The 20,832-nt window shown below is 49.6% G+C and overlaps 1 protein-coding gene across 1 annotated transcript in view; it reads left to right on the forward strand.

Annotated features, from left to right (window-relative positions):
• The window catches only part of KIF13A (kinesin family member 13A), a 762,232-nt gene that overhangs the window by 548,924 nt on the left and 192,476 nt on the right, over nt 1-20,832 (forward strand). The window contains exon 27 of the mRNA XM_086965110.1: nt 5,871-5,970. Coding sequence (XP_086821236.1) covers nt 5,871-5,970 — 100 coding nt within the window. The remainder of the gene's footprint in view (nt 1-5,870; nt 5,971-20,832) is intronic.

Consider the following 20,832-nt stretch of genomic DNA (forward strand, 5'->3'; position numbering starts at 1 on the left):
CGTCTCTCCACGGTCTCGACGGCATTGCCTGATTTTAAGAATACCCAATACTTAGGATTGGGCATTGCCGTCGAGACCGTGGAGAGACGCGCTTCCTCCTCAGACGCTCGTAGACCTCACTGCGAGGCCCTAATCAACACACGTTTAATCGACCCCACTATCCGGGGCCCTGCCCTTTCGGAGGCCCTGATTTGGCAAACTACCCTCCGACCCCTCGATCTGAGACATTGTTTTTCAAGGGTTATTGATTGACTCTTCAGGAGGTGCCTGATTTTAAGAATACCCAATACTTAGGATTGGGACCAGTAATTTAGACATGTAGTGCCACATGTTCACCCATTGGATAGGAAATCATCAGAACACAGAGACCATTTGGACAACTTTCCCGGACACTTAAGGACTGAGTATATATGTGGAGTGGGAACCATGACCATTATCTCCTAGTAGGGGTCACCAAAAGGGATCCCTTTTGTCCCGTCCCCACCTGTCCTGAAGAAGACTCGCATGGCCCAGGAGTAAAACGACCGTATGGCCGCTAGTCGAGTCGAAACGTCGACATTTCATTTAACCAGCCTGGACCACTAACTGTTTCACCCCTGTGGATATAGTGCAGACATATTTTGCCATCTGTTGTCTAGTAAAAATTAAGGAATTTATGCTGATTAATTGAAGTGGCCAGGTTATACGGTACCGGCCTTTCTTGGCTGGTGTTTCTTGTGAATTGCTTGGAATATTATTTCTTAAATCTGTGTGACTCTTTTCCGTTCACTCTATCACACTCACTTGCCTTTGACACCCCTTTTTTTGTTCTACTGCACGCTCTGAATACGGGACAATGCATAAAAAAGTAAAAAAGTATTTAACATTATGAATTCTGCTTTGACAATTGATTGTAATATTGCAATTTGTGTGTCCTGACAATAGATTAAAATATTGTGCATACATTTTTGAGTTTGTCGCTGTTGCCTATTCTCTATCTCTCTTCATCAATTGATCCTGGGCGGTTAAAATAACATACGCCCTCTGATTCATTTAATTGTGATTTTTCCACTTTCAAAATAATAGGTCTCGGACCACTGTCTGTTTATACTGTCCATTGATATGGTCAGACCATTCTATGATTCTTTTTCAGTTGAACGGCCCCCCTAGGCATCACTTGGCGGGCCGCTCCCTGAACAGTCGACAAAGACGATGGCACACAGTCACGTATGAGTCCTGTAGTAAAATATACTTCCCTCCAGTTTTTAATGAACATATGGATGTCATTATGAAACTCGTGTGCGATGTGATAGACTGGCTCCTGTGACACATTAGGTCAGTAACGCTAAAAAAAAAGTGAAGATTGGTACACTGCTGACTTACGCAGGGAAACATCCTGTTGTAAACGCTTAGAAAAATCCTGGCGCAAATCCAAGTTGGAAAGTGAAAGACTTAAATTTAAATTGTCCCTCTCCATCTACCATAAGAATTAAAAAAAGGCATGTAAAGATCACCTGATCACTAAACTTAATCGGGCAGGAAACTCATCAAAGGAGCTTTATAAAATTCTGAACTCCTTTAACAATCCCTCTGCCTGCACCCAGCAGATTTCCTCCTCGCTGGAACTTTGTGATAAATTAGCTGTGTACTTTGATGATAAAATCAATTTACAATCAATTTTCACAAAACACTAATCCGGTTTTGTCTTCCATTTCTGAATCTGTACAACCAGAATCTTTAGGTAAAGTCCTGAATCATTGTAATCCTATTCAGGTCTTGCAGGTGGAAACCATGCTAAGATTGGCAAAATCCGGATCCCCTCTGAATGGTATGCCTGCCCATAAACATGCTCTCCTCGCCCCTCTCTTAGCCACCCCTATTGCTGAGATCGTGAACACCTCTTTTAGTGAGGGTAGTCTGCCTCTTGACTGGAAAACCGCCTAAGTACTTCCGATTAAGAAGAAAGAGCAGGTGCCGGCCGAAGTCCTTTCCATTTGTCATCCCATCTCGCTCCTTCAGCTCTAGAGCAAAATGGCAGAAAGTCCTGTTAATTCCCAATTAATGAACCACCTCGAGGACAATGGTATTCTTGATCCCTCGCAGTCTGGGTTCAGACCTAATCACTGCACAGAGACCACACTCATCGGAGTCACTGATTATATCAAACTAGCCTTGCATGATAATAAAGCTGTGCTGTTGGTCTTGTTGGATCTGACAGCAGCTTTTGACACAGTCTCATCAGAAGCTGATACTGTGACTGAGAGGCCGGTCTGCAGGGACAAGCTCTGAACTGGCTTGTAAGCTTCTTAGACCAACTTGCGCAGACCATCAATCTGGGCCCTTTCCGATCACAAACCCTGAAGCTGAACAGGGGGGTGCCCCAGGGCTCCTGTTTGAGCCGACTTTGTTTAACATCTATGTGGCCCCCCCCCTTGCTAACGTCATGCGGGAGCACTGCTTTACGCAGTTCTCTTATGCGGACGACACGCAACTACTCCTGTCTTTTGATAAAGACAAGGAGCTAGTTGATCAGCATGCTAGCCATATCAGAGTAGATGACGGAGCATTTCCTACAGCTAACGCGACAAAAACAGAAATCTTGCTGTTTGTCGCTGCACAAACAACCTGGACCCCTGAGCGGTGGCAGGCAGTGCTGGGCCCTGCTCCCTCTCCCACCATGGTGGCCAAAAATGTAGGGGTCCAACTGGATGCTCAGCTATCTATGAAAAAACTAATTTTGACCACTGTAGGGACCAACTACCATACCCTGAGTCTCCTGCATAGGTGTTCTTATGGCTGCCCCTTTCTGTACGCAGAACCCTAATTCAGGCTCTAATTATTGGTCGCCTGGACTATTGCAATGCTCTATTGGCAGCCGTGAACGAATCTCTGCTTAGCAGATTGTCCAAAATGTGGCCGCACGACTAGCCCTCAAGAAACCACTGTGCACTTCCCCGGGGCACTGTTGAAATCTCCCTATGTGTCAGAGAATACAATTTAAGCTCTGCTGCCTAGCTCATAAAGCTCTTTATGGTGCGAGCCCAAGCTATCTGGCAAACAAGGTTATAATTTACTGTCTGAACCGCCGTCTCCTTTGGGAAGGTAAGGGGCTGCTAGTGGTGGTGCATTTTAGGAAAATCCGATCAGGAGGCAAAACGGTTGCCTATCTGGCCCCAAAATACTGGAACACCTTACCAGAGAACTTGCGCAATGCACGAGGCTCACTCGCTTCAGGAAACTCCTGAAGACGGAATTGTTTAAAGCTTAAGTTGTGGTGGCTCGTGCCTGTCTGTCTCTCGCTCTTCGACATCGCGGAAATACCCCTTTGGGGGCGATTTCTGTGCTTTACAAATACACTACATACATACATACATATATACTGACAATCGTTTGATGCTCTCTGTGAATGCTTTAGAAATATCCTCAAAGTGTAAACATGAGCTTCCCCCACATCAGTTTAATTGAATGGTTGGTAAAAGTTTGGGAACTTCCACTTCAGTGTAACCAGTTTTGAAGGTATGTATTTACGGGGAACATCACTTACAACGCATTTATTACAACGCACTACCATTACATCGCAACCATTACAACGCAAACCATTACAACGCATTGCGCTGGGGGGCGCTCTAGGATAGGGAATATATTTAATTTACTATCCAACACCTTCCCTACTATCCACGGGGACTGGAGTTGGAATAGTAAATTAAATAATTCACTATCCAGTGCCTAAAAGCACTATGCGTTGTAGTGGTATGCGATGTAAAAATCGCGTTGTAACAGCAGGCGTTGTAATAGCCTGCGTTGTAGTGACACCAATCCGTATTTACAGAACATGGAGATGGACAAAAGTAGTTTTTTTCTTTTTGCTCTTGCGAAAACCCTACCTCCTCTCCAATCTGCCACCACCCATGAGTATATTCTCTGATACCCTTTCTAGAGGAGGAGCCATTTTTCATAAAGAACTCCCCCATGATGCCTTTCCTGTCTTTAAGAGGCACAATCTGCCTACACCTTCTTGACTTGAATATTAACGGTTCGTTCCCCTCGGTTTGGCCATACCATGTTCATAAACCCTTTAAAACCATGGCTTGGTGTGGCATAATTTGGTGACAAAGAAGACATCATTTTTAATAGTTATCACTTCTGGCAGACAAAGCAACAAACTTCGGGCTCTCTTCCGAAAGGCTTTATATCACCTGTCACAAGAGCATGGTTGCCATTCAAATGGTTCTTTTTTATTATGAAGGTTTTAATTAAATGTCAATTACATCTAGAAATTGTCTACCCGGTCTTGTTTGGCTGAAGCGCCCTTGGACATTATATTTATCTCACAAGGTCTTAGCTTTTTTCTGGAAAGAACAAAACTCATCAGATTTACTGAGCATCTGTTTGTCACAAATGGTGGTCTTATTGCAGCCAATAAAGTGGCTAATGCCACCTTTATCATTTTATTTCCATAACATTTACACTTTTTGCATCATTAAAGGAATTCAGGATCCTGAGAGATAAAATGCTTGTTCCACCAGACAAAAAGTCAGGAACAGTGGCTTTTTAAAGGCATGCCCCTATCATAAACATTTGAAATGCAGAAATCTGTAGTTAGTCTGTATGCTTTCTGCAAACACAACTTGCTCATATGCCTTCTAGGCCAGATGCAGCTTTAATTCGGTACATTCTGTGCAACGTTTTTTTATTTGAAGCCTGGCTGGCCATGCGCTGTCATCCACCCGTTGGCATTTTTGTAGATCCCAAGTCTGTTTCCCAACCAGTTTGTAAGGAGGGGACAGTAATAAGAAAGCACACTCATTGTGATTCCGCATCTCCCTATCTCTCCTTAACTGTGCCCACTTCACTGTCTCTTCAAACAGCTTATGCTGTGCTACAATCTTATAAGTCAGAAAAAAATCATGTAGACACTGTGTGTAGTGAATGGTGACTCACATTTAAGGAATGGATCACATGCTCGCGACTGATTCCCGCACTAGAAGCGCTCCAGAGTTCTGTTAAAGTGATAGCGTTCTTTTCGAGGACATTTTTTCAATCCTACCCGCTGCACAGGGAATTGCCAACTGCACTGTAGGAAGGAGAGAAACTCAAAGTAGAAGAGTAACCCTGAAAGTAATTTTTTCTGTTCTTATGTTAAGTGTAACCTTTGTAGAATATTTTTTTTTAATAATCATAGATTTTTCCTGTTTTTTTCGAAAATAGGGCCAGGGCAGTCGCTAGCGCTGGATGTGCTCCCCTCATTCTTATAGTGTCTGTCCAATGAATTAATTAACTAACTTCATGCGGGCTGTTGCGTGCTTCTTGCCGATTCGAATCAATGCCCATAATTAAAACATTCTCACAGGTGGCACTGCCAGAAAGCATGATTGCATGTGGGTTTCTAATGGCATGGAATATTGAACTGGCCACTGCTGCTAATTCTCTTAATTGTTACAGGGTGGAGGGGGTTGGTGGCTGGGCTTTGAGTCTAACTGAGAGACGGTATCAGGGAGAATCACTGTATTATGTCATCTGGTGCTATGTGCCTTTCAACAGTTCTTGGTTGTCATTTTATCTGGACAAACACCTCTCTGTGACCAGAATCCATTGTAGTTGTCTATTCTATGTTGCAAATTTTGATGCTCCCCTATTTTCTGTTTTGTTGAGGGGAAAAAATGAAAAACACAAATGCAAGAGATTTGTGACTTGGGGGCACAGTGAGCAAAACTCTGTCTCATATTATTCCTAAAGGTAACTTAATTAACCAGACACACAGAACTGTTGAATGGCATTGCTGTCAATTACACGATCTGCTGGGTGTTTCTTGTGAAAAAACAAATTTTCTTCTTCTTTGTCTTACAGTGAATTTTACTAACCTCTTTTCCTGTGTTCCACACCCTCACCAGGAGGAAGATTTAAACACTGTAAGGGAGCGGTGGTCAGATGCACTATTAAAGCGGAAAGAATACTTAGACGAGCACATTCAGAAAATAATCAATAAGCAAGGTTTGTAGATACCTCGACACATCCACTTCCATGAAAGATGTACTATATTCCAAAGTGAACATGTGAATTACCCATGGGCGATTTGTGACTGGCTGACTTGTTTCTAAACTCAACTGGGCGGGCATGCTTATGCAGATATTGATGTTTCTGTGCCCTCAATATTCCACAGGCTAATCTAAAGATTGTGTGCATTTACCTACAGAGCTATTCGAACTCTATTACCTTAATGGTATGCATTAGAAGAGGTATTGTTTAAGCTATAACTGCTCATAATTGATCAGCTGTTCCTTTTACTTTATTTTTACAGGTTAATTTGTTTGTAATCTGACAGTCCATATGCTGAAAAACATTCCAATGTTATGCCTTTTATTTTATTATAAATTGCATAAGTACTGAATGGAAAAATGATTAATAAATGTTTGACTTCATTTTTGTTCCCAAATTTGTGGTATCTAAAAGCCTAAGGAGTCACAATGAAGAGAACGTTTATATCTAGAAAGGTTTTTTTAAGGTGGATGAATGGCAAGCTTTCATTTTCAGAATATGATCACTTTTAAGTTTTGAGTGGAAATTGCCTGCAACTTGTGACCAAAGTGCACTTACATTAGGAATTTTCAAAATCAGCTGTTATTAGATGGTGCTAAGCCGGTGTTTACTGGTTTTAGTGTGCAGGTTTGAACAGCAAGGCACATCCAACCCATCCTTTGTTACCCCTGCCCCTACTCTTTGACATCTCCCTATGCATGTTATCTGTTTTATTCTCATAGATCAAAGTGGACTGAAATATTTGACGTAATGTGAAATTTTGAAAACATTGACCTTTCAACAAAACTCTCCAGTTTGTTCAAATCTGCAAAGTTTATTTTCCTTTGGGTCACACTTCTTTTCATATCTTTGGTTTGTCCTTCATGCACCAGTAATTGCATTTTCATGGAACGCCTAGTTAGTGTGATATTGGTGTCTGATTGACATCTTGTCCCGCCACTGCTTTTACACGTTTACTAACATTGTCTACTGCACACAGCCTTGTTTAGTTGGTCCTTGAAATATCTCTTGCAGCAAATGGAAGAGAAAGGTCTGGTGCTCCAAAATGCTAGAATTTGAATACAAGAGTTCAAAAACAGTTTTAGACATATGAACTGCAACAAGTAGCGATCGAATGGCAATTGACTCAGTTTGGTTCTTCCCCATAACAAGATTTGTCTCATACAGTGGACTCTGGTCACATCTACAATGCCTCCTTGTGGAGGGAGACCTTTCTTTCTGTTCTTCTTGCGGAACTGTAGACCTAAGGGTACACCATCTGACCTCAGTCAGTTAACAATGTGCATGCTCAATGGTCACTGTCCCTGGGCCAGTAATTAAGAATTGCTGTACTTCTCTAGTTTCAATCTCTTATTTGGTCTCATCTAGAAATATTGCTATAGAAGTTCAAGTAGAGCCCGTCCTTTAGGCCAAGATTGAGCAGAATATATAATGCCTTTGTGTATTAGCCAGAGTTCTTTAAATTCAATGCTTGCCTTCACGAATGTGAAAGAGATAATTATTGAGTGTGTTCACAAATGATTGTCCCAGGAAAGTGACCCTTTTGCAGGCCCATGTTGAAGTCTCCTGTAAGAGAGACAATAGAGATATAAATTCTAATGAGCCATCATGAGTGAATAAAAATGCTTATTGGATCTAACAAGTCGATTGCCTTGTCTGATATATATCTATGCCTTATTTCTTTCCTTTTCCGTGCCAGCAAGCGCAGATCCGGTTGGAGCACGTAACTTAGTCACTTTTTGACTAACTTTTTTTGTGACTTTTGTCTCTACTTCTTGAGTCTTGACTCCTGGTACCGTGTAGGGATGCCTGGGGCCTGGAGCGTGACCATGACTTCCGGTCATTTTCATACTGTCTGGCCATGGCTCCAAAGGCTTTGCGGGAGCGGTCCCAAAAGCTACTGGAGGCCCGGCAGTCGTCTCTGCGCCGTACGAGATCCAGGGGTCGCTCAAGGGACCGACCGCGGAGCCATCATCGTTGCTCCTCGGGGTCAAAGTCTTCACCCTCGGAATCGGGTAAGAGATGTCACAAGAAAAAGTCAAAGAAGCATTTACGCTCTCTGACGTCCCCCCTGTCGGTCTCCGGACGAGGGGGCCAGGGGTCCTTCCCACATGCCTCCGTTGGAGCCTAAGAGTCCCGCGGCCTACCCACCTTGTCCGGGTCCGTCAGCGGGTCCGGCCCAGGTGCAAGAGTTCCTTGCCTCCATGGACCACCTTTTCAGGCCTAGGGCTCCCTCTGGTGTGCCTTCTGCCCCGCGGTCCCTACTGAGGACCCTTGCTTACCGGTGGCTCTGGCCCCGGTGCCGCAAGGTCCTCCGCCGGCATCTCCAGCGGCACCTGCGACTCCGTTCCCAGCGCTGCAATGTGTCCCGTTCGTCCCACCTCCATTCTTGTCCGAGATTCCGGTCAATTTTGTTCCGGCTTGGGACCCTAATTGGGACATGGAGCCGGATCAGCGCCAGCCGGCGCCGTTACAGTCGCCGTTGGAGCATTTGTTTTCCCCTGTGCCTCCCCCACTGCTTCAGCCTGTGCCTTGGGCTGTGGAGGAGGGGGATGACTGGGAGGGGTCGGAGGACCCTCTTGCATGGCAGTGCGAGTCCGAACATGTGGTCGGAGGAATCAGAGGATGCAGGTGGCCTTGACCTCTCCTCTGAGCCTGGGTTTGTGTCTCCTCCCGCTGTCATGGAGGAAGGTGCCACATATACTGTAGGGACCTTGATCTGCCTACTGTTACTCTCAAGATGAAAATCCTTACTGAAGTGCTTCAGCCGGCGGCAAGTTCTATGGAACCTCTGCTTCAGTTTAATGAGGCCTTGACGGATGTTTTGATGGGCATCTGGTCTAGACCAGCCACAGGGGTTCCTGCGGATAAAAACATGGCCAGGCGTCATCGCCCGGCAACGGGTGACCCTGCCTTTTTAACAAATTATCCGACCCCAGAGAGCCTGGTCATTCAGGCCTCCACTTCCCAAAATGCATTCCCTACCGCTCCACCGGATAAGGAATCGAAAAAGCTGGAGCAGTTTGGCAAGAAGTTGTTTTCTTCTACCAGCTTGGGGCTGCGGTCATTCAACACTGCATGCCTCTTGGGCCGCTACTCTCATGCTGTGTGGGACACGGTGGTGCAAACTCTGTACCAATGCCCGGAGGAGGTTCGTGCTGTACTTTCCCAAGCTGTTGCAAAGGGGAAGGATGCCGCGAAGTTCGCCATTCGGTGTGGGCTGGACACCGCTGACTTTTTGGGGCAATCTCCACGACGGTGGCCTTGCGTCGTCATGCATGGTTGAGGTCCACAGGGTTTTCAGGGGATGTACAAAGTGCCCTCATGGACATGCCTTTTGATGGTACTCACCTGTTTGGCGATAAGGCAGACAGTGCCCTGGAGCGTTTCAAGGACTCTGGGCTACGGCCAAGTCCCTGGGTCTCTCCACCACACGCCCAGCCACATCTACCTTTCTTTCCTTTTGTTCCACGGAAGGGGCATCCCTACACGTTCGTTCTACCAGAAGCCTGCGCAGAACCAACCTCAGCGCGGCTGAGGCCGTGACAGCACAGGGGGTCACCGTGCGGTTCAGTCCATCTCCACTCCCGCACCCTCAAAGCCTTCCTAGTCAAAGGTTTGGGGTGCACCCCATGCCGGTGGGCAGCAGGATTCAAAATCACCTTCCCCACTGGCACTCTGTCACTTCGGACAAGTGGGTGCTGCAAATCGTCCGAAGGGGCTACTCCCTCCCCTTAGAGTCTGCCCCACCCAGCCATGCCACCTTAGTTCCACCGCATGTCCGGGGATCACTTTGCGCTTCTCCAACAGGAAGTCACGGCCCTCTTGGCCAAGGGGCCATTGAGTGTGTTCCTGGGCCAGAAGTAGGACGTGGTTGTTATTGCCACTACTTTCTGGTCCCCAAGAAGGAGAAAAGGGGCCTGCACTCCATCTTAGACCTCAGGAAGGAAAAGTTCAAGATGTTGACTCTGGCTCAGGTCTGGGCTGCCCTCGACCCTGGAGACTGGATGGTAGCGTTGGACTTGCAGGAGGCATATTTTCACATCCCCTTCCAGCCAGCCCACCGGCGTTACCTGCGGTTCACGGTAGGCCAGGAGCATTTTCAGTTTGCTGTGCTTGCCTTCGGTCTTACCAGCACCCCTCGGGTGTTCACGAAAGTGATGGCGGTGGTCACAGCTCATCTTTGCAGGTCAGGGGTGTAAGTCTTCCCCTACCTCGACGACTGGTTGTTGAAGGTGGGCACGCCCCAGGCAGTCGTCACCCTGTGAAAGTTGAAGAAATTGATGTACATAGACAGCATTCATTCCCCTTCTTCTCCCACTCCTCTCCCTGTGAGCACCATGGATACTGTAAATTATTGACCGTATCACCCTGCCAGTAAGAGCCCGTACCCATATGCATATGTACAGCCATTCTAGGCACCATGGCCTTTTTTCCCATTGGAATCCCCGGCTTCCCTCCTGCGCGTATCTTAAAACACCCTCTCTCATGCATAGACCATGAAACCCTCTCCCTCTGCGCGACCCTGCTGTGAAAGGCAACTCTCCTGCTTGACCCGCACAAAACCCCCCCCATTCCCTCTTGAAGAGGCATCCTTCGCCTTAGCTGACGTAGCCCTCCCCAGCTGCACCTGACTGCCCCCGCTCTCTCATGTACGGGTCATCAGATCTCTCTCTCTCTCTCTCTCTGTGTGACTCTGTCCCTGTGTCCACCCTGGCTACCCCTCCCTTCTCCTCACATGGGCAAGTCATAAACCTTCTTCTTCTGCAAGGCCCTGTCCTTGAGAGTCACGGCCGCGCCTGACCAACACCTCTTCTCCTTCCATGAATGCCCCTCTGTTGACAAGCCTTCCCTCCGCGCTCGATTGTCCACGCGGCATGAATACCACTCCTTTGATGACCCCCTTCCCCCGAGTCCGGCTGACCACACATGTCCGAGGCCATCGCCTGAGCCAGGAGATACCATTTACTGCCCTTATTGTATGAAGTCACTCCTCTTCAGAGGAACCACTATTGATCCTAGCCACCCCACCCCCTGGGCTATGATCAGGCGTACACATCCTACGGAACACTCAGCTGCGTGATTGCCCTCCCCTCTTATCAGCAGGTCAAGGGTCCCCATTGTGAACATATGTGGGGTAGGATTGACACGAGGATTATAGGGATGTCTTTCTTTTGCGTCATACTGTCCTGATTGTACTATCAAGTGTTTTGTAAGGTATAAAAGCAAGAGTCTCAGCTCACTTGTTAGAGCACCTCCCGAAAGACACTGTGTTTCGTGTCCGAAATGACTGGCTCTCCTCATGAGAATTAAACTCTGTTCTTGATTCCTGCTTCCAGCGCCCGTCTCTTTATTTGGTAATTATTCAGCATGGGAACTAAGAGGCGGTTTGCGCCAGCGGCCTGGGCATCGATAGAATTATGGGCTCCTTTTCCACAATTGGCGCCCAACGTGGGGCCCATCAGTGACATAAGGTTCGGTAAGAGAGATCCAGACGAAGAAGTGAACATCTAAAATGATCGGAGTATACCTGCCTTGAGAGGGCCCTAGCCCGGCTGCCGATCAAAAGAACTTCGCCAATTCTGAACGGACCTCTCTTGAGTGACCTATTGTCCTGACTGGAATCCCACAGGAATGCTACATGGAGTAAGAGAACGATCGGGCGCTGGAGGAGGAAGTCGAAGAACTGTCCGTATGGTCCGGTCCGGGTAAGATTAAGTAGGGTGTTTTTTACGCCTGATTGGTAGGGTGGATCTATCCACCTGATTGATTGATTGTTTGTATTGAAATCGGTATTTGTATACTGATATTGTTGGTATTGGTTCATTTAGCTTTGAATGCTACTTGACATATTGGTTCTCTTTTGAGAACGAGACATTCTCTGTTTGCAAACAGCGGCGAATAGGAACGTCGTCCCTCTTTGCAGATAGAGAAGGGTAGGTAATGCAGACTTTTGTCCCTGTTGTAATTCGTCATGCCTACTTTTCTCCCCACTGGATTGTTTGAAATCGATTAATAATCGATTGTTGCTCTTTGAGATCTTCCCTGTCTACAAACTGAGACGAGTAGAAATATTCTGTCTTCCTTTCTGGATAGCGAAGGGCAGGTAATGCAGACGTTTGTCCCCGTTGTAATCCGTCATGCCTGTTTTTCTCCCCACTGATTGGTTGGTTGCCTGGACATTGTTGTTCCAGGAATTGTTTCGTTTGAGGTATTTTCTGCCTGCAAACAACGTGGAATAGAAATATTCTATCTAGTCTTTGCAAGTAGTAAAGGGTAGGTTATGCCCCTTTGTGAATTCGTCAGTCCTACCCACTCCCCACTGTTTGGGGGGTAGCTCGCATGGTCCGCCCAGGAGACTACCCTTATGGAGGACATATGCTCCCCGCTCATGGGCCATTTAGTGGAAGTAGACCATCTGGTCCGTCCAGGAGGCTACCCTAGTAAGTGGAAGTACATCGCTCGGTCTGTCCAGGATGATACCCTAATGAAGGAATATATGTTCCCCTTTTGATCGATAATCTCGTTCCACCCCGGACCATTTATTGGAGGGAACTCGTCTGGTCCGTCCAGAAGTACCCCCTAGTGAAAAGGACACATAAAAATATGAAGTGATCACCGTTCCCTACTAACAGAAAGCTTTAGCTCGAAACACGCTAAGGAAGAGAAAGAAAAATAAAAAGAAATCAGGCTAAGTCAGTAACCCCCTGATGAGCTTTTGACTTCACTAAAAATAAGAAACGTTAGAAATAGTTCGTAATAAGGGGGGCGTGGCTAGCCGAGCAGCGAGATGGCCGCTCTCTGAGTGAGCTCCGCCGGCTACTTTTATTAATCCTTACCTGATCCTGTTCCTGGTGACTGCAGTCCCCCATTCCTTCGGGGTTCTGCTCCTGAGACCCGGTTGTTCCTTCAGCCCGAGTTTTGGACGCGGGGGCGGCTGCCCTCGGAGACGGGACCGTCCTCCGTTCTCGCCGGCCGGCGAGCGGCTCCTGTCCCCAACCGGAAGTGCCTGCTACTGGGCGCCGCGGAACACGGTGGGCCGAGGCTGCATAGGCCCCAGCAGATCGAGGTCATATTGCGGAGGAGAAATATCGCGCCGCTGCCAGGGGCGCTGCCGGAGGAGTATTGACGCTGCTCTCCCGCTGAAGCTGACGGTAGCTCCATCTGGCGCACGGCCGCGGGAAGATAGCGGAGGCCGGAGCGGCTGTACAGGTGCAGTTGCGCAGAAGTGGCAGGGATCCTGCGGCCGCCGAAGACGGCGCGGACACGAGTGGCGCCCGGTGGAGGACAGAGTGGCCGCGCCTGCACCATCCTCATCATTGCAGTGCGAGAGCGGAGGTGAGCGGGTGCTACTGCGGAGCTGGGGGTTTCAAATGGTGACACGTACTGGTGGATAGCTGCGCATGGCCCCCCCCCCGCTGCTCTGAGACACGGCAACACTCAACACCGCACGCTTGGTGCGCCTACTTGCCGCACTGATCCCCTGGAACTCCTGAGCTGCTCCTCCTCGGGTGTTTAGGTGGTCCTAGAGAACGCTGCCAGCGCCCGCCATTTTGGACCGCGTGGAGGCCCTGAATACGCGCATGAGAGCCTATAGCGGTTTCCATTTCTTGCTGAGTCTACATAGGCACGTCTAGAGTGCACTGGCACCACCTGGGCGACCGCGCTCACACAGGACACTGGCTCGCTGGGACGCAGTGGAGTGCTGCCCCACTGTGGGACTGGTGAATTACTCTGTTCGCGAAGATGGGGAAAAATGAAGCCAAGCAACCAAAGCTGAGCTTTGATAATAGAAAAACGCCAAAGACCACGCCGGTGGAGTCGGATGGAGGCGCAACGTCATCGCAAGGAGGTGCCCAGGACATAGATTTTGGAGCCCTCATCATGGAAGTGAGAACCAGCTTGAAAAGCATAGACGCCAAGCTTGATAATATGGCGGCGCAACTCGAAACCGTGAAAACGAAAGTGGACACTCACGAGAAAAGGCTGGACTGTCTCGAGAATAGACAAACTGAGTGTTGTGAATTCCAACAACAGGCCAAGAAACACATCACAACGCTGGAGCGGGAAATTGACAGCTTGCGCGCCAAGTCGGACGATTTGGAAGCACGTTCCAGGAGATCCAACGTTCGCATTACAGGCATCCCAGAAACTACAAACACCGGGAAGATGGAATCGTATGTATCAGACCTACTCCATGAACTGTTCGATCCGGATCTGTCCCCGGTTTTCACGGTGGAGAGGGCGCACAGATCCCTTGGAAAAAAGCCCCCAGTGGGCGCCCCACCGCGCCCAATCCTGGCTAAATTACTCAACTACCAGGACAGAGACGTCGTGCTACGCCTGGCGAGAGAGAAAGGTACAATCACGCATCAGGGAAACCACATTTCCTTTTACCCGGATTTCACCCCTCTGGTGCAAGCGGCACGTAAGGAATTCCTACCGGCGAAGAAGATCCTACTGCAAGCTGGAGTGCCCTACTCACTCCTATACCCGGCGAAACTGAAGGTTCATCACGAAAACACCTCTCACTTCTTCACTGACGCCAAATCAGCCCTCAAGTTTGCCAAACACATATGTGCTGGAGCCAGGAGAAAATCGCCACGGCTGGAGGACGCCTCGGAGCAACTCAGTGACAATGACTGAAACCTGTACAACGCTCATCCGGCACGGTGACCGAACTGCCTGTTACACTGGGGCTGGGAGGCCTGGAACACTCTTTCGTAAAGGTATGCTCCTGCTGGTCTGCCTCCTTTTGGGTAAGTCATTGGGCCGCCTTTATACTACCTTTTGCTGCTAACTCCGTGCCTCTGCTGGGACATTGGTAGACTTTGTCACTGGCGGATTACTGGATGGGGGTCGCTGTCAGATCCCAGGGACACGGAAATTTGACTGTAGCCACCCCGTGTATGCGGGGGTGTTGGCCGAGCGCACCACGCCTCATGGGGTGCCTCCCTTTGTTGTTGCTGTTGGGGTACTTCCACGCATTGCGTGAGGACTTTTGGGGTATATCACGACCTAATTGGGGGGTTGCTGAGGGTGGGGGGTGGATGGGAGTTATTCCTGAGTTGCGAGTTCCTGTTTGTATTTGGTGCAATGTACTACTACAATTGTCTATGTGTTCGCGTGCTAAGTCTGCAATTAAGGCATCTGGATGCCTGAGGGGCCTTAGAGGGCGGGGAGGTGGGGTGGGGGCTGGTTACAGTTGTGTACTTTAATGGGAGTTATCAAACTCTGGACTTGGAACATTAGGGGCCTGGGGGACTACAAGAAAGCCCGCTTACTGCATGGAATGTTGTCTAGGCACAATGTAGATGTATGCTTCCTTCAAGAAACTCATCTGAATGTCGCCCCCTCAGCTCGACTGAAAAATTCCAGATGGGCGCATGTTTATTCTTCCATCTATTCGAATTATGCGAGGGGTGTCGCCATACTCATTCGAAGGGGGTTGGATTGGCGGGAGTACTCCCAGGTGCGGGATGAGGAGGGTAGGTATGTTCTGCTGCATGGGTCATTACAGGGGCGACGGATTGTCCTAGCTGCTATCTATGGCCCCAATGTAGACGATCCGGATTTTTACAGAAATGTTTGGGCGAAAATTGTGTTACTGGACTGTCAGTCGGTAGTGTTGGGAGGGGACTTTAACACTGTGTTGAATGATGACATGGATCGCAGTGGCGTAAGCAGGCCGCAACACAATAGAACGCGCCAGGCGATATCTGATATCATGAATGAAGGTCTGCTGTCTGATGTATGGCGTGCTAGACACCCGGGAGCGAAAGTGGGAACCTGTTACACCTGCCATAAGGCTGCATGGTCGCGGCTGGACTTCTGGTTGGTGTCTCCCGAAGTCGCGACATGGGTTTCAAAGGTTGATATCATGGCTAGATCTTTGTCCGACCATGCCCCATGCATGTTGGAACTACACCCCCCGGGAACGCCACATAGGGCATTCCAGTGGCGCCTCCCTCCACACGTGCTCACAGACCCTGTGTTCGTAGAAGAGATAAGAGAAGACATAAACAATTACTTTGCTGAGAATGCGGGATCTGCCACATCTGAGGCCATTGTATGGGATGCATTTAAGACTGTCATCAGAGGTCAATGTATAGCGCGCAAGGCAGGGGTGCTGCGTACCATCAGGGATGAGCTGGCTAAAATTGAGAGGGAGCTGCAGGCCCTAGATGTTGCGTTTAGTGCTAACCCGTCGTTAGAGACTGCAGGCGCTCTAAAGGCCAAACTGCTGACCTTTAACGGGGAGGCGGAGCGGGAGGTGAGGTTTCTAGGGAAACAAGCAGAAGCGCGCAGGTATGGGGAGGGTGATAGGCCAAGCAGGACCCTTGCCAGACTGATAAATCCCCGCGCATCATCACATTTTATACACACTATTCATGATGCCACCGGACGCCTTGTGGTGGGACAGGAGGCAGTGTTGGACGCCTTCGCAGACTTCTATGCTACCCTGTACACCTCACGACAACCCACTCCGCCGGCATCGCTGCGAGACTTTCTTGACTCCATAGCACTTGTATGGTTCAACAACAACCACAGGCAATACATGGACCTCACTGTCACAGTGCAAGACATAGCCCAGGTGATTAAGAGTATGCCGGCCAATAAGGCGCCTGGCCCTGATGGCCTGACCACCTCCTTCTATAAAACATATGTTACTGAACTGGCGCCGAGACTACATTCTGTATTTGTCGAGGCTCTCGAATTGAATTCCCTCCCTGACTCCATGCGTGAGGCTCTCATTATCACACTACTCAAGCCGGATAAGGATGAACAGCAGCTGGACTCCTATAGGCCCCTGTCCCTTATAAACGTTGATGCTAAAATATACGCAAAGGTCATCGCGGATAGGTTACAGCCGATGTTGCCTATGATAGCGCTCCCAGATCAATCAGGCTTCATTCCTGGACGCGCGACGTCACACAATCTCAGAACGATCTTTTCGGTCCTTCACTATTTACACCCGTCAGTACAGGCAGCAGTGGTGTTTCTGGACGCCACCAAAGCCTTCGATTCATTAGAATGGCCCTACCTCTTCAGTGTATTAAGGCGGATGGGTTTCAGTCAGAACTTCATGACCCTGATAAAGCTTCTTTATATGGAACCAAGAGCCCGGGTGTGCGTCAATGGTCTCGTCTCCGAGCCATTCAGTATTACACGAGGCACTAGGCAAGGCTGTCCCCTATCGCCGCTCCTTTTCGCGATTGCGATGGAGCCGCTGGCGGCCAGAGTCAGACAACACCATACCGCCAGGGGCATCGGATTTAGTGCTAGAAGCTTACTAATCTCGCTATATGCGGACGATGTAACCCTGTACGTCCTGAATCCTAAAGAGAACCTGAGCCCGCTACTCCGGGAATTTGTACGATTTGAGGGATTAGCGGGGATATCCATTAACTGGGCGAAGTCAGTGGCCTTCCCCCTGACGGAGAGCACTGAACGCCCTGCTCCTGACTACCCCCTCAGATGGGAAACTGAAACTGTCAAATATTTGGGCATCTGGATCAGCAGGGATGTGCAGGAGTTGTGGCAGATGAATTTCGGTAGAGCGGTGGACTGGTTGGAGGGGAGGGTTGAGATCTGGAATAAACTACCGCTGTCCCTGGTAGCGAGAATTGCGTTGGCTAAAATGGTGGTCCTCCCCAAATTCTTATATTTGTTTGTAAATGTGCCACTGCCTATGACAGCTTGCTTCCACGCCCGGGTCCGCTCACTGCTACTTAAACTGGTGTGGGCTGGAGGACAGGCTAGAATCTCCTGGGACCTGCTCACGCTTCCGCTGCGACAAGGGGGACTAGGTGCCCCAGATTTGAAACTTTACGCACTCTGTGCGCAAGCCCAGTTTCTGCATTTCTGGGCATTCCCTACACCTTACCAACCGCATGTGGCGGTGGAATTAGCCGTTGTCGCCCCCTTGCCATTACGAGTGGCACTGCACGGTAAGGTTACATGCCCGTCACGCGAGGTAGACACAGTAGAGATGGTCCGCTGGACCTGGCGCGAACTCCAAAAGAGAGCCGGTCTCTCCCTGCTTTATGCACCAGCTATCCCCCTGAGGGGCAACCCGATGCTGCCGTGTCTGACGGCCAGAGGCGACGTCCTCACTATCCTTGGGAATAGGCTACTCACTTTTGCAGACTTATATCCAGATGGTACCTTTTTCGAGCTGCCTGCCGAGGGAGCCGACCGGCTCTGTACATTTAATGACAAATTGCTATTTCATTCCCTTAGGGAGTCTTGCAAGAAGATGGGGCCGTGCTTCCCGGAGGAACCCCGCACACTTGCCGCCCTCCAAAACTTGCTTTCACGACCTTCCCCCAAAAAGCTGGTGTCCAGGTTATATAATTGCATGCAGGAACAGGCCCCGGCGACAGTAGCCACGGCCAAAACCACCTGGGCTGAGGACCTGGGGGACGAGCTACCAGACGACGCCTGGGAGTATTGCTGTGCGCAACTTACAGCCCTGTCCCCAAACTATCGTCTGAGGCTCATCCACTTCAAATTCCTACATAGATACTACCGCACTCCGACTCTACTACGCCGAATGGGCGTCCGTGAGGATGCCAACTGCTGGAGATGTGGAAGTGAAGAAGCGTCCTTTCTTCATATGGCCTGGAACTGCCCCAAGCTGACTACATACTGGTCAGAGGTCTTCACGGCCATAAATCAAATCACCCGAAGGGAGGACTCACCTTCCCCGCTGCTAGGTCTGCTGGGGTATGTTAAGGACACTGAGCCCTGCGACAGGAAACTGCATGCCTTACTCCTTTTATATGCCAAGCGACAGATCGCACTGCACTGGGGTAGACCAGCCCCCCCCTCTCTTGAGAGCTGGATCAGGGACGTGACTTACGGCCACACGCAGTTAACGCACTATTGGGAGTCTATGCCCACCGCTTCCAGACCCACTGACATATGGGGCCCGTTTATACAGTGGGCCACAGCACGCAAGGGCTCTGACTCACCAGATACCTCCCGTGATACGAGTGTTTCAGACGACATGGGCTGAAGGTGCGCAATGCGTAAGTTAGTTATGATGATCCCGCAGTCCCGCGCTTACACTGACAAGCCCTGACCGGACGCACGCTGTGAGACTGCTGCACACGCTGACCCGAATCGAGACCCTGGCCGCCCTGCGCCCCACTGGAAGTCTTGTGTTCTAGCCTCTGTCCCTGGCCCCCTCCCCCCCGCATCGCCCATGCTCCCCTAGACTATACGTAACCGGACCAGATATCCTTACATTCCCGCCCTGTATGTAGCTAGCCCACTACCTGCATGACCTGAGGCTGGCCCATATGACCTCGTTGTGGACTGCCGTGTTGTGTGAATGGTTTGTCCATGTACTTGCACCTCTGTTTGTAGTGTTTGGTTTGACTTGCTGGGGGGGTTTGTTGGGAGAAAAATGGTGCTGACGGACGCATCCTTTTACCGAACCGCTGTGACGGGGGATTAACCGCTTCCTACTCAGGGGCGACCTCGTTGATTTTCTATATCTTTCAAATGTCGACAGCACTATGAGAAAAGTAAGACCGTTTCCTTGCTGAAGTTGTACTGCGTATGCTCAAAATTCTATTGTGTCTCATGCTTTCATCTGTATGGTTTACCCGGCTGGGTGAAAGACTCCGGTCTGTCTCTCAGTGATCTCTGTATGAACTTCCTGATAGCGGCCTGCCTCCGGGTTGTTGGCGTGACGCAGTGTACATCTTCATGGCCTTTGTTACAAATAAATGTCTTACACCAAAAAAAAAAAAAAAAAAAAAAAAAAGAAATAGTTCGTAATAAGAAATGTAAAATGGCGAAAAGTTTGACAACAAAAATAGCCACGAGGTAGCTAGGCTTCACTGCCTATTCCTGCTCCCAACATGTCTGCCTCATTGCCCGCCACGCCCAAAATAACGGTCACATGAAATAGAAACAATTCAATAGGTACCTACCCCCATTCCGGAAGCTCCCGAAATGCAACAGGTCCGCGGTTACGCCCATCCGGAAGGCGAGGCCTCGAGGCACGAGGGGCTCGCCTGGCCACGGTCGGAAGGAGATGATGTTGGGCAGGCGGTCCAGAGAATGGCAAGGACCTCTCCATCTCTTCTCTTCTGCCGCCCTGCAGGCCGCGGGGAGAGAGGGGGCTGTCTTGCCTCGGCCACCGACCACCCCTCTCTCTCACCCGATCCGGTTTTCGTTGATGGGCGAAGCCAAGGCAAGGATGGCGGCGCTTCTTTGTGCAATAATGGCCGCAACTACACCCAACGCCTGACAGTTGCAGGTAGTCCCGCCACATGCCATCGCCTGCATAGTTACAGGTAGTCCCGCCACATGTCGACGCCTGGACAGTTCCAGGTAGTCCCGCCACATGTCAAGAGAAAAGGGGGGGCTGTCTTGCCTCAGCCGCCGACCACCCCCCCCCATCTTCAATAGCCAGCACGGCCAATGTCGAAGCGACGGAGCCGAGGAACGGCGCGGGGTCGCTGGAAGGGGGAGGCGGCGCGAACGAGCCTCCCCCACCTCCCTCCAGGTGGAGGCTTCAAGCGACACCCCAATGCTCTTACTTAAAGAGGGTCAACATCAAAAAGCGGTCTTCTGCCCAGGACGGGCACACGCTCCATGCCTTCTCTCCTCAACCTTGAAGATTCTATAAGAGCCGGGGGGCACCCCGATCCCTCCGCATGGGCGCCCCCGCCCCCTCACTGGGAACCACGACATCGGTGCAGCTCCTGCCGGCGCCAGCCTCGGATGGGAAATGGCTAAAGTGCAGCCACGGCACAGACTTGTTCAGTTCCGGTGGAACACCAGAATGACCCGGTAGGA

The sequence above is a fragment of the Lissotriton vulgaris genome, chromosome 4_1 (assembly GCF_964263255.1).
Source record: "Lissotriton vulgaris chromosome 4_1, aLisVul1.2, whole genome shotgun sequence".
NCBI lineage: Eukaryota > Metazoa > Chordata > Amphibia > Caudata > Salamandridae > Lissotriton > Lissotriton vulgaris.